At 47.9% G+C, this 13,322-nt stretch overlaps 1 protein-coding gene and 1 long non-coding RNA gene across 14 annotated transcripts in view; one reads left to right on the top strand and one right to left on the bottom strand.

Annotated features, from left to right (window-relative positions):
• LOC128103349 (uncharacterized) overlaps positions 1-13,322 on the top strand; it is a 32,282-nt gene that overhangs the window by 14,489 nt on the left and 4,471 nt on the right. The gene's annotated exons all lie outside the window — the stretch shown is intronic.
• The window catches only part of Svil (supervillin), a 205,885-nt gene continuing 203,623 nt past the window's right edge, over positions 11,061-13,322 (bottom strand). For all 13 annotated transcript variants that reach the window (XM_052727641.1, XM_052727634.1, XM_052727638.1 and 10 more), the window contains 2 exons: positions 12,213-12,368; positions 11,061-12,116 (listed from right to left, as the gene is read on the bottom strand). In XM_052727641.1, the coding sequence (XP_052583601.1) occupies positions 12,030-12,116; positions 12,213-12,368 (243 nt within the window). In that variant the 3' untranslated portion in view covers positions 11,061-12,029. The remainder of the gene's footprint in view (positions 12,117-12,212; positions 12,369-13,322) is intronic.

Raw genomic sequence — 13,322 nt, 5'->3', positions numbered from 1 at the left:
CCTCCACTGCCTTCCTCAGACTTTGTGGGTAGCTTCACAGATATTTACACATCTTGGGAGATAATGTGCACACGCCACTTTGCCATCTCCCTTTAAAACCTTGTGTTTCGGAGGCACATTTCCATGTATGGACATGGGCAGCATGCCCGCCTCGTCCAACAGCTCTGCAGTGGTCTGGCATGAGGACAGCTCCGGTCTTGCTTAGTCATTACAGGACCGCTGTGTTTGGGTGGCGGCCAGCACCTGGCTGTCGTAAATAGCACCACTGCCCCCTCTCCATGGCGTTTCCATTCACCAGCCGCTGCTTTGCCAGCCCACTGTTTCCTGGGAATCGTCTCTCCTCTCCAAAGGGAGGGATGGGACGCATTGGAGAGTTTGTCTCCTTGTCACTTCCCACAGGGATGCTGAGCCCAATAAGGAGCGTTAGAACGAAAACAGTCAACACTGACGGGGCGGGCTCCTCGAGGAGGCAGGCCCCAGGTAAGCACATGGTCGTCTCATTACTGATACGCAGTGCCACAGGGGCTGCAGTGACTCAAAGTAGGCAGGCTGAGGCTGGCCAGCTTCCCCTGGAATGTAGCATGGTCAGAACCCTCTTTGGGGAGCCTGTTGCAGGATGGTGTGCCTAAACGTTGCTCAGGTGTCTTCACTGCTGATTCGAGGTAGAAGGCCAGCCCCAGGAGCCCACACCTCTCTCCTGAACTCGGAGACAGACCAGCTTGTCTGTTGTACTCGGCTCCCATGACCATACATTTCCATCAGGCTTCTGGCATCCCGGATGGAATCTTCAAAACAGGAGACAGGGTCTCCCTCCCTCTGACTCATACCCAATGAAGGGCAAGGGAGGCAGGAAGGATGTGAAATTCCGCTCGTGCAGCCTGCTACACTTGAAGTATTTTAGTGGAAGGGGACTGCAGATGTGACCCCACTAAGGAAGCTTTGAGGACCAGCATCAAATGTCTCTGTGGTGACAAGAGCTGGCAGTGTGACAGCCGGAAAGAAGAAAGGACAGAGCTGGGGCTGGCTCTCTCCAAAGTTCCCACTGAGAGCTGGCTGGGCAGGCTTGCCTGGGCCCTGGGCAGCTGCAGCCGCTGAATGGTTCTTCTGTCGTCACCCGTCACCCGCTCAGACCCAGAGTAGAAAAGCACACAGCCTCTGTGCTTCCCACTCCCTCAAGCAGCCGGGTCGGGTCCTAATCGCCCATCTCCACACTGGCAGAGGAGGAGACTGGAAGACGCCAGAGCTGAAAAAGCATTTCCTGTGGCACCTGGCTTGACCGCCTGGCTTCAGACCGGTGCAGACCAGTATTCCCATTTCATAGGTGAGGGCTGCTGAGGTCACAGAGGCCCCAAAGCAGCTCGGTGGTGAGCAAAAGGCCACATAAGTTGCCCGCCGAGCATTCCCAGACACATAACCTGGGCGAGCTCCGCAAGACAATGCATCCATTATCAACTGACTTGTAATACAGTGTCATTTTTCTTTCTGGGAAAACCGTGCACTCTCATTTTACATGGGAGTAAAAGGACCACAGAAAGAATTTAAAGGAAGGAAAATGAAGACATCCGTTATCTCCCTCTGGAAAGAACACAGAGTCAACACTGGTTTTTTATGTAATCTGTTCATGCACATACTTTTTGCATAATTATGGTCATTTACATAACATTTTTGTAGCCTACTTTTCTCACTAAACACTGCACACATTTCCTCTAGTCATTAAGAGAGCTTTATAATGTGTGTTTACATATAATTACATAGATTTTGTTTATACCATACCTAATTTAAAAAAAAACATCTCATCTTTGGGCTAGAGAGATGGTCAGTGGAGTGCCAGCCACACAAGCGTGAGAACCCTGGGTCCCTGGCACTTACATAAAAGCTGGGCTCAGTAGGACACATCAGCAACCCCAGCAATGGAGAGTGCAGAGACATAAGGATCGCTGTACCCCATTGGCCAACCAGTCTAGTCAAGTCAAGGGAGAAAATCTCAAAAAATAAAGTGGAGAGTGACTAATTGTTGATCTCTGGCCTTCACAAATATGTGTACACATGTGAAGGGCATCCATATACATCCACATGTACATGTATGTAACGCACACAGACATGCAGACACACACACACACACACACACACACACACACACACACACACACACTATCCTTAGCTAGTCAATTCCAGTATCCTGATGTAGTAAATAATTTGGGGCTGATATTAGGGAGCAAAGCTTTCTACGTGTGTCTTAAGTTTCTATCACGCAGAAGCATTTCTCTCTATCCCTGAGAAGTGATTGATTAGGTAAACGGTGTAAGCATTTCCAAGTTTATGATAAATGTTGCCCAACTGCTGTTAAAGAAACAGGATTCTTTTATACAGCTACCGATAGTTCCTTCTCCTGGGACTCTCTCTAGCTTGATTGACAGTTGTCAAGATTTAAACATGCTCAATAGAATGGCCAAACCAATGTCTTCAGTCATTATTTTCCGTATGGCTCCAGTTCCCTTAGTCATTCATGACTTGGTTTCCTATCCACCAGGCTCTGCACCAAACACCCCTGTGCACACCTTAAGTGGCCTCCCCAGCACCCCTGGGCCCATCTTATGATTACCTCTGCTTCGCAGATGGAAAATCAGAGAGGTTAAATGAGTTTCCCAAAGCACGTGATGAGAGAGCAAGTGATGAGGATTCAGAACATTAAAGAGACTGAGCCTGTTCCTGGGGGGGCCTCACCTTCATCCTGGATACTCCCAGTAACCTGGGCCAGTGTGCTCTGGGTTTGGGTGGGAAACTCACTAGGAACTTCTCACGCCGTAGGTAGGACTCAGTGGGGGTGGGGTGGGGTGGAGTTGAGGCTAAAACTGGCCAGAAAATCAGCAGAAGCAGCCCGAGCTTTCTACTCAGCTAGCACACACACCTCCAGGCACGACTGTGGTGGAGCAAGCTCTCTGCAGAGATCAGAACGTTATTCTTCTCTGGACCACTTTCAGAGTGTTTGGTGGATGAAGTAAATGCATGGTGGCTGCTTTACAGGTAGACTACAGAGTGGGAGCTAAGACCAAGGGCTTTCAGCCTGGGGCCAGGTGTGGGAGGGCCGCGTGCAGGAGGCACGCATCAACTCACAGAAGACTGAGAATGTCATGATTTTATTTTGAGATGGCTTCTCCTTCTATAGCCCAGGTTGGCCTGGAACTCTGAGCAGGCCTCCTGCCTCTGTTTCCTATGTGCTGCGTTTAGTAGGCGTGAGTCACTCTGCTTGGCTCAAATGGAGAATTTTAGTCAGCAAAAATGGCAGCAGGGGACCCCAATCAGAAATGGAGGGTCGCCCAAATGGTGGAAGAACTGAAGGACTGGTAGGAGAAACCATGTGTGGGTGAGGGAGTTGTTTTGCGGGGTGATTGCATTGGCTAGTTTTCCATCACCATTGCAGGTAGTTACCAGAGTCCATCATCTTACAGGGAAAAAAGGGCCCTGGCTCACCGTTTTGGAGGCAGCATACCCTGGTGGAGCTTGTGATAGGGGAAAACCACACAGGTCATGGCCAGGAAAACAGGAGAGCCAAGGAAGGTGCCAGGGTCCACAGCCCTTTTGAGGGGACATTCCTGTGACCCAAGGACCTCCCGCTATGTCCCACTTCCGAAGTGCCTTCCAACAGCACTACCCTGGGAGACTGTGCTTTAGCACATGGGCCTTTAGCAGGGAACCGAGCTCCCAACTAAAACCGTGGTGCCTTTGATGTAGGCTGCTAGACCAGAAGTGTGTCTAAGAAGATGGTGACCAACACCCAGGGGAGTGTTACAAGTGCCTGAGCAGGTGATAACAAATGCTTTTGAGAGTGGAGGGGAGATGTTGTGTAGCTGAAGTTTTTTTTTTTTTTTTTTTTGGTCCCACCGGCCCTGCAGTCCACAGCTGCTTATAAAATAATCACTCAGAAGCTTATATTAATTAAAACTGTTCGGCCATTAGCTCAGGCCTACCACTGACTAGCTCTTACATTTAAGATCAGCCCATTTCTGTTCATCTATTAACACATGTTCCATGGCTTTACCTGTGTGCGTTTACATGCTGCTCCCTGGACAGTGGGCTGGCATCTACCAACTCAGCCTTCCTCTTCCCAGAATTCTCCTCTCTGCTTGCCCCGCCTATACTTCCTGCCTGGCTACTGGCCAACCAGCATTTTACTTACCAACCAATCAGAGCAACAATGTTGAATGTAGAGAAGACACCATGACCACGGCAATTCTTATTAAGGAAAACATTTCATTGAGGTGGAGGCTTACAGTTTCAGAGGTTTAGTCCATTATCAGCATGTAGGCAGTCATGGTGCTGGAGAGGTAGTGGAGAGTTCTATGGCTGGATCCGCAGGAGCAAAAAGAGAGAGTGAGCCTCTGGGCATGGCTTGAGCCTTTGAAACCTCAAAACCCATCCCCAGTGACACACTTCCTCCAACAAGGCCACACCTCCAACAAGGCCACTCCCCATGAGCCTATGGGGTCCATTTTTACTCAGACCACCACAAGCTGCCTTTTCTGGTCCTTGTTTGTGGCTCAAGGTGTGAGCTCTCTGCTGGCCTCTCCAGCTGCCATGCCTGCCTGCTGCCATGCCTCCCTGCTGTGGTGCTTCTGGCTTCTTGTGCCTCTGTAAGCCCAAATCAACTCTTTCTTCTAGAAGTTGCCTTGGTCGTGATGTTTTGTCACAGCAACAGGAAAGTAACTAATACACCCAGGAAAGTGATAAAACTGCAAGTCAAGTCTGCAGACAGAGACAGGGGCTCACATGCTTTGGCTTTATGACCTTGTAGGATGGTAATCAGTTTTTTTTTTTTCTTTTTTTTTTTTTTTTCGAGACAGGGTTTCTCTGTGTAGCTTTGCACCTTTCCTGGAACTCACTTGGTAGCCCAGGCTGGCCTCGAACTCACAGAGATCCGCCTGGCTCTGCCTCCCGAGTGCTGGGATTAAATTAAAGGCGTGTGCCACCACCGCCCGGCTGGTAATCAGTTTTTTAATTAATTAAAATTAAATTAATTAATTAACATTTAATTAATCAGTAATTTTGTAATTTCAGCCCATTGTCCCTTTTTTCCATTCTCTTTTCCCATATTTGCCTATGTATGTGTATTCCCCCACCTGGCCTCTCCTAACTAACATTTACATCCTTACAATTCCATCCTTAGCAATTTAGTATCTAAGTTAAATGATCACAAGGCGGCCATGGAAGTTAGCTGCTCGACAACCCTGAGGGAGGGCCAGTCTGCAGCCTAGGGACACCCAGCAGCTCCTAGGTGTGATGTTTTCTGGACCTAGAACAGAGTTCCTGTTAAGGTCAAGACCAGCAGAGATGGAGACCAGTTGGATATTGGGGCTCAGCCGCTCCTGCCCAATGCCTCTAGTAGACGACCACTGCTCTCAGGCTCCCAGCAGGCAGAGGCAGGCCTCCTCAGCTGCTTCTCCCTCAGTTCTAGGCCAGACTCCAGCCTTTGCAGCCTCCTGCTGCCTCCTTTAGCCCCCTGGGTTGTCCCCAGTAAACACTCCTCTTGACAGATCTCCTGTAGGCCCGGCCCCTGGTGCTGCTTCCCAAACGAGCAAAAATGGCACAGATCTGTCCATAGAAGAGCTCTGCTTTCAACTTTTTGAATATTTTACTTTGCCAGCAAATCAAAGGTAGTAGTCTGTACCAGTTTGGCCTACGCATCTACCATAGCATCTGTGTTAATATGCTCAACAGACACTCCAGGACTGATGGATGATGGTGAGCAAACCCACGTTTCTGCTTGGAGGCCCGTGTGCAGGTGTTATACAGCCCTTCTGCGTGTGGTGGCCCGATGTGATGCTAGGGGCCACACTTGATGTTTGTGCTTCAGAACAACTGGAAATGAGTTACCTCGAACTCTGAGCTGATACAGTCTTTGGTTGGAAAGTGCCCGTATTTCCCGTGTTCTCCATGGAAGGTTCCAGATTTGGGGCTCATGGGAGATACTGAGGTAGCTGGCTACTTGGGTAAGAGATTTATTGAAAGAATTATTAACGTCATGGACAGACAGACAGGAGCAGAGTAGGGCCCCTTATAACTTTTGCAGGAAGGCGTGTGGGAAGGATATTGGAAGTTTCTGCTTTTTGGTCTGTATTCACTGTTGCTAGGAGTCACCAGATGCTGAATGCTCAGTTAAAGAATGTTAAGTGCTGGGTACATATCATTCCTGGTCAGCCGTTAATGGGGTTTCTGGAGCAGGAAGGCAAGGATTTAGAGAAACAAGTCACTGGAGTTCTGGAGACCAAATGATTGTGTTATAACCAGAATGGAGTAGTTGTGCCAAATGGCAGGGCCATGGCTAACACCCGGATTCTTCCTCACTACCAGAGCAGAAGGAGCAGGAGTGGGGGCCACAGGAAGTGACAGGAACAGCCCAAGACAGAGAGAGGAAGAGTCTGTGGGCTGAGAGGAAGCTCAGGCTGGGAAGCCTTTTCCTGTGATCCCACTTCCTGGAAGCTGCTGCTCTTCCGGCTGATCCCAGGAGCTTGGGGTGAGCAGCAGAGGTCAGAAGCAACAGTTGGCTGGGAAGGGAACCTGGGCTGCAGAGATTTGCTGATAGTCATGGCAGATAAAGCATTCTGGAGAAACCTGCATTTAAAGTAGTTTATCTGATCCTGCCGTGTATCTTTGCTTTGTTATTCTGAGTTGAATAGATGGTTTTGAATCATTCCCAAGGGAGGCTAATTAAATAGTTGATAAATAGAACGTGGGGATTTCATGCACAAAGCTTTTCTGACACTAACTAATTGACACTGGCAAGAGTAGCACCTTCACCTTACAGATGCAAAATCGTCAAAGGAAAGGCATGTGTGTGTGTGTGTGTGTGTGTGTGTGTGTGTGTGTGTGTGTGTATGTGTGTGTGTGTGTGTGTGTGTGTGTGTATGCATGTGTGTGGTGTATGTCCACCACAGCCCTGCAGCTATGATTTTGGAGATGTTCCCCAGAGCCCCAGCAAGGAGGAACTGAAGGGGAGGCTGCAAGTCTTGTTTAGTCTTCGGCAAAATCCTTAGTGAGATTCAAGTTCCCAGTACTAGAATCAGATCACTTAGAGGCACCGACGGAAAGGGTCTTAGGAGGAAGGCCTCACCCCACCCTGTTGCGTAAGAGCTGGCATTTCCTTTGGAAATGGTGACTCAGGTTTGCCTGCAGCGACTCCTGGGCTTTTGCCGACCAGCCACAGCGCCACCTCCTGGCCCTGTAGTCTTCAGCGCCGCAGACCCCAGGCTAAAAGCCAACATTTTCCTCTTAATCTCTTCAGTATTTCTTTTTCCCTTACTGGTCCCAGCTGGGAATCCTCGCTTCTCCAGAACCACAGCTGATAGGGTGTGTGTATATGTGTGTGTGTGTGTGTGTGTGTGTGTGTGTGTGTGTGTGTGTGTACACAAATCTGTCAGAGGGCTATTTCCACAAATATCTCATCCCATTCTTCCCCTCTGGATTAAAATGAGAGCAAATGAAATCTAAGCCTTGACTGATTGGCCCATGGGAGTGAGAGGTCTACACTAGAATAAGAAGAGTCATTTCTGTCTCCAAGGGCCTGGGTAGCTCTCATCCTTGGGGGTGGTGGTGGCTGGGGATGTGTCTGGAAGCTGCTTACACAGGAAGCAGTTAAGGCTCTTTCTTAGAGCCAGTGCGTTTTGGGGGTGGTTGAGGGAAGGAAGGGATGATGGAGGTCTTAGGACAGGCACAGCCACTGTGCACATTTGCAGCCCCAGGGCCTCAGCATTGTTTTGTGTTTGTTGTTGTTGTGGTTGCTGTGACAGAATGCCTGAGCAAACAAGGTAGGAAAGATTCACTTTGGCTCATGGTTTCGGGGGTCCCAGAATCACGTGGCTCTATTGCTTGTGTGCCCGCGGGTGGTGAGGAGGAATATCACACTAGAAAAGCATGGCTGAGGAAAGCTGCTTACCCCACAGCAGCCAGGAAGCAGGAAGAGGAGAGAAGGGAGGGGCAGGAACAAGACACCTTTCAAAAGTTTGCTCCTTGTGACCCGTTTTCTCCAACCAGACCCCACCTCCCAACAGCCCATCTAATGTGAACTGCATGTGTTAACCCATTGATCTCAGCGTCTCGGTGATCCAGTTACCTCTCAATAGGTGTCTAGCAGGGGACAGCCTCGATATGTGAGCCTCTTTGGGAGACACTTCATATTCAAGCTGTAACAGGGGCTATGGGGTGGGGTGTCCTATCAACATTGCCCTTCCTTCTGCAAACAGAGATGCAAGTGTGTCCAGCTGTTCTCTCCAATGGTAGTTTATGATAATTTCCAGATCATATAAGTCAGTCTAATACAGTCCATAAGGGACTTCCAGAAACCTCTGGTATACAATTTCCAGAATGTTTTACAGAACTCTGGTGAGACTGTAAGGGAATATCAAGGCTGGGGTGTGTTGGACACTGCCTTCCATGACTTGATACTGCATCCATTTTGGGTCCTCTAAATCAGGGTCTTACCATGTATCTCAGGCTGGCCTTGAACTCATGATCCTCCTGCCTCCACCTCCTGAGTGCTAGGATCACAAGCCTGCACCACCAAATCTGGCTTTGGAAATTTCTTTTTAATCCTAGCAGCATGCAGCTCAAGAGAGCACTTGTTCATTATTAGATGTGAGGATGCCGGTCAGTTAGCCTTCCTTCTCAGTCAGCCCCCAACGATGAGCCTGTGGGACCATTGGCTCTTCCGCAGTCCAAGAGGCACAGCACATCCATGATACGGCTATAGGAACAGAATATTTCCTATGTTTTTCCATCTCATTCTGACCTAGTCCTCTGGCATATCTGTGACAGGTGATGTGACTCAGCCTGATAGCCAGCCTCTGATGGAGCAAAAACAAGTGTGTGTGTGTGAAGCTGTATTTACTTTTTATAAGTAGGAAGTTGGTATGGGGAGATGCCTCAGTCAGTAAGGTACATACACACAATAACACTCAGTCCCCAGCACCCACATAAAAAGAAGTGTTTAGCAGCAGGTGCCTGTGATCCCAGATTTGGGGAGGTGGAGACAGGAAGATCCCCAGAGTTCACTAGCCTGCTAGTCTAGCCTCCCTGGTGAACTCCCAAGTTGAGGGAGAGACCCTGTCTCAAAAAATAAGGTGGAGAGTGACTGAGGAAGACACCTGATGTCCACCTCTGACCTCCACATCTGTATGTGCATCACTTTGGGTGTGTCCACAAAGGTGAGACAGGAGGAAAGTGCTGCATGAGCCTGAGCACGGATGGGGATGGTCTGCAGAGCAAACAGTTCAACAGACAAAGGCGAGTTCCGTCTCCCTCTCAAGTAGCAGGGACACTGTTCTTGTGTGCTGTGGACACTAGAACCCCAGGTCTGTGCCCTCTGGTCTCTAGGACATGCATGTAGTCCCCAAGGTCTCAGGCCTTAGCCTTGAGTCAAGAGGGACACACAGTGGTTTCCCAAGTTTCTCAGGCTCGGACAGCTAAGTACTAGTTTTCCCAGGGGCTCCAGGTTACACGTTGCCTGTTGGGGAAGCCTCGGTCTGCCCGGTGACATGGGTCTGTTCCCCCATTTTCCATCCATGCATGCATGTGTTGTCTAGCTATGCTCGACACAGAGATGGTGCCTTCTCTCTGGAGAAGCCCAACTGAAGCCCCGTGTCTACGATTCCAGTTGACTCCCAAGCTGGCTGCGGATGGTGGTGAATCTCTCTCTATGACAGTCTTCAGGTTGCTTTACTGGCTGCAGGAACACCCCGCCTTTGTCGCCACTTGAGGGATGCACTTTGAGGCCCCTGCCCGCCCCTTTCCATCATTTCTGAGTACATGACTCCATCTTTTCACTCTAACTCTTGCGCTCTCCTATTTCAGCTCTGGTCACAGCATCATCAACACCAGAAGGTCCACGCGCTGAACGGTTTTCAAAACTCATCTCCTGCATCCCTGCCAAAAGCCCCATGATGCTGGAGAAGGCCAGTTAGTGTCTCTTTTCTTGAAGAAAAGAAGGCAGGAAAGTTTGGTGACTGGGCAATATCACACAATCACAAAACTGTGGGTCCAGGAGCAGCTGACTGGCTTAGACCTAGTATAGTCCCATGGTGGGGCATAAGAGAGGGCTAGGAATTTTAAGACAGACATGTTGTGGAATGTTATTTTAAGACACATTACATTTGTTTATGCTGTGGAATATTTGTTTAATGGTGCAAAGATGTGTTGCATTCTTTTATGCTGCATTTGTTTAACTCTGTGAAGCTGTGTTCCTTTGTCTAAAACACCTGATTGGTCTAACAAAGAGCTGAACAGCCAATAGCTTGGCAGGAGAAAGGACAGGCAGGCTGGCAGGCAGGGAGAATAAATGGGAGGAGAAATCTGAGAAGGGAGAAGAAAGAGCAAGGAGAGGAGGCCAGCCAGCCAGCCAGCCACAGAGTAAGACTGAAAGTAAGATACACAGAAGGACGAGACAGGTAAAAGCTCAGAGGCAAAAGGTAGACAGGATAATTTCAATTAAAGAAATCTGGCTGGAAATAAGCCACGCGAAGGCCGAGCATTCTTAAGAAAGAATAAGACTCTGTGTGATTTATTTGGGAGCTGGGTCACGGGCCCCAATAGAGCCAAAGAGTGAAAACCCAACAACTACACAGACATGTGATCTAGACGAAGCAGTGGTTGAGAGGAAGAGTTGTAACAACTCCCAGCCCATCTGCAGTGCATGCTCACACTCTTTTTTTTTTCCAGTTTCTGGCAGTGCTGGGCATTGAACTCAGGACCTCACACATGCTAGGCAAGCACTCCACCATATTTTATATTTGTATGCCTTATATCTCCATTCATATTTAGAGAAAAGGCACTGAGATCTCACAGTGAGTATAGACGCAGCGGTCGAGTTAAGAACATCTGCAATGCTTAGAGCAAATTTAAGGGTCAAACGTCTGCTTAGTCTGTTTAATTTTACTCCCTAGTCTAAACCCCCTGCCCTGGGTGCAATCCAGAGTTACAGCAGTTGGTACCTAAGGCACAATATCGGTACTTGATTGAAGCTACATGGTTTTTTTGTTTTTCCTACAAAGGAACAGGTTTGGAAGTCAATGTAAACTGATCAATGAATTGTGATTATTCTGAAATTTTATTTTGGGGTCCTGTGTCACAAAATGACATGTGTAATGTTTGCAATGGGTATGAGAAATTGAGATGTTTTTATTTCTACTATTTGAGAATAAAACTGTAGATAACGTTCCAAACTAGCATCAAAAAAAAAAAAAAAAAATGAAAGGAAAAAGAAAAAAAAAAGGCGGAGCAAACTTTTCTGTATACAAACTGTACATAAAACAAGGCACTATACATTTCTGGGGGAGATATTAAGGTAGAAAGGTTGATTCGCATAGATTCTTCAGAGTCCACACCGGGAAGTAAGCCTTTGTTCGCTTTAGCACCGGAAGCAGAACTCAGCACAAGCCAGACCGAAGGCTGAAGGAGGCACTCCTGAGGGGGAGGGATGGGGGACGGGATGGACGACAGCCTGGAGGCAGGTCTAACGCAACAGAAGCGACTCTGTCTACCTGGTAATATTGTTTTGACACCGAAGGAAAAAAAATTGAAAGTGAATGAATACATATTGCTTTGTTAAATACATATTGGATTTATACGGTGTTTATATAAATATATATATATATATATTTAGAATCCACAAACTATCAAAATAACACTTTATAAAGAGACTTGCTTTAAAAAAGGTAATGCCGAGCTGGAACAGGAGGGCAGGGTTGCAGGGGCCACTGAGGCAGGGCTCGGCTGAGTGAACGGAAGAGATGCCTTTCTCAGTTTACCTGAACCATGGAAAAGAGCCGTCCCAAGAGTTCTCCCACACATTTACAAAATGCTTAACTCCTGGACAAGCCATCGAGTTAATAAGGTCAGGTTTGGAAAAACTCTGATTCAAAAATACTTTCTTCTTTGACAGAAAAAAATAGCAGTCCAAAAAAAAAAAAAAAAAAAAAAAATCCGTTTTCTGGTCTAGAGGCACCGGAAGTGATCTCTTGGTGGCGCCTGTCACTGCATCCTCAGAACAGGCCCTTAGCTTTCTTCAGGTTCACTTGCTTCCAGGTGGGCAGTGCGTTGAATTCATCTCTGGTCATGTCGAGCGCAAACTGGGGGAAATGTGAGAGACGCCCTGTGAGCGGCTGAGTGAAAGGATGCTCACACCAGTGTGTCATCACCATCCCAGCCAAGGGCCGGCCACTCACCTCAAAGTCTTCATCTGTGAGATAAATCTCAAGCTTTAGAGGGTCTACTCCCTCCGGGAGGGGCCTGGCAAGCAAATCTGCCAGTGGATAGATGGTTTTACAGAGCTTGGCTAGGACATCTTCTACCAGGGTGATCTGGTTGGAAACTTCAGTATCCTGGAGAGAGGGAGCAAGAGAACATTTGAGCAGATTCCTGCTGTCTATAAGGAGCTTGCAGACCACCAGCTCTGTCCCATATGGGCACAGCTTGGTCAGGAGCATGATATCACTCCACTGTGGAGTGGGGACTCAGAATATCCAGGAATTACCTCCTGACCTTCAGAGCTTTTCTCCCTCTGCCAACTTTCAAATCAACCCTGTGTTTGAACTGCTTCTGAATGAATGAATGAATGAATGAATGAATGTATGTATGTATGTTTAGGGACTTAGCTTACCTATGAGTGAACAGCAGAGAAAGATTATTGGATCTGAAATCAAAACATTAGATGCTTCTACATAGTGGAATTTGTTTGAACATACTTTAAAATAATTAAGCTAAAAAGAAGTCATGCCCTTTCCCTTTCCCCCAGGTTCCATTTCTTAATCCACAATGAGACACAAAGAAGGTAAAGGTAGAGTAATGCATAAGGCCCTGGGTTATGCACACACACACACACACACACACACACACACACACACACACACACACACACAGGCACACAAATGCATGCATTCAAGCCCGTGCACATGCTCACACACAGGGGCGGGTTTTCTGGGAAAATCATCTCCATCTCTTATACTTGGGTCTGGAAAGTGCTGCCCTCCCTTTGGGCAGTTGGATGGTGACTGAATGAGTTCAAGTTACTGCCAACTTCAGCAATCTATGGGGCAGAATCTTGGAGGAGAGGTGGGTGCTGCCCTGAGCCTACTGGCCTGTACCTATGGACCACTACTCTCTCGGTGACTCAGAGATTCGAGGCAAGTGTTTTATGCCTCAGCTCCTTCACTGGTAAAGTGGGGACAATAGTAAGATGAACATTAATATACTATCCTGGTAATTAAGTGAGAAATCAAATGTAACATGCTTAGTGCTGGACCTTGCCAGAGCAGTACACAGTGAGTTTTAATTTC

This window comes from Peromyscus californicus, unplaced genomic scaffold, assembly GCF_007827085.1.
Source record: "Peromyscus californicus insignis strain IS unplaced genomic scaffold, ASM782708v3 Scaffold_8__1_contigs__length_139910024, whole genome shotgun sequence".
Lineage (NCBI taxonomy): Eukaryota > Metazoa > Chordata > Mammalia > Rodentia > Cricetidae > Peromyscus > Peromyscus californicus.
This window is presented reverse-complemented; position numbering and strand designations above follow the sequence as displayed.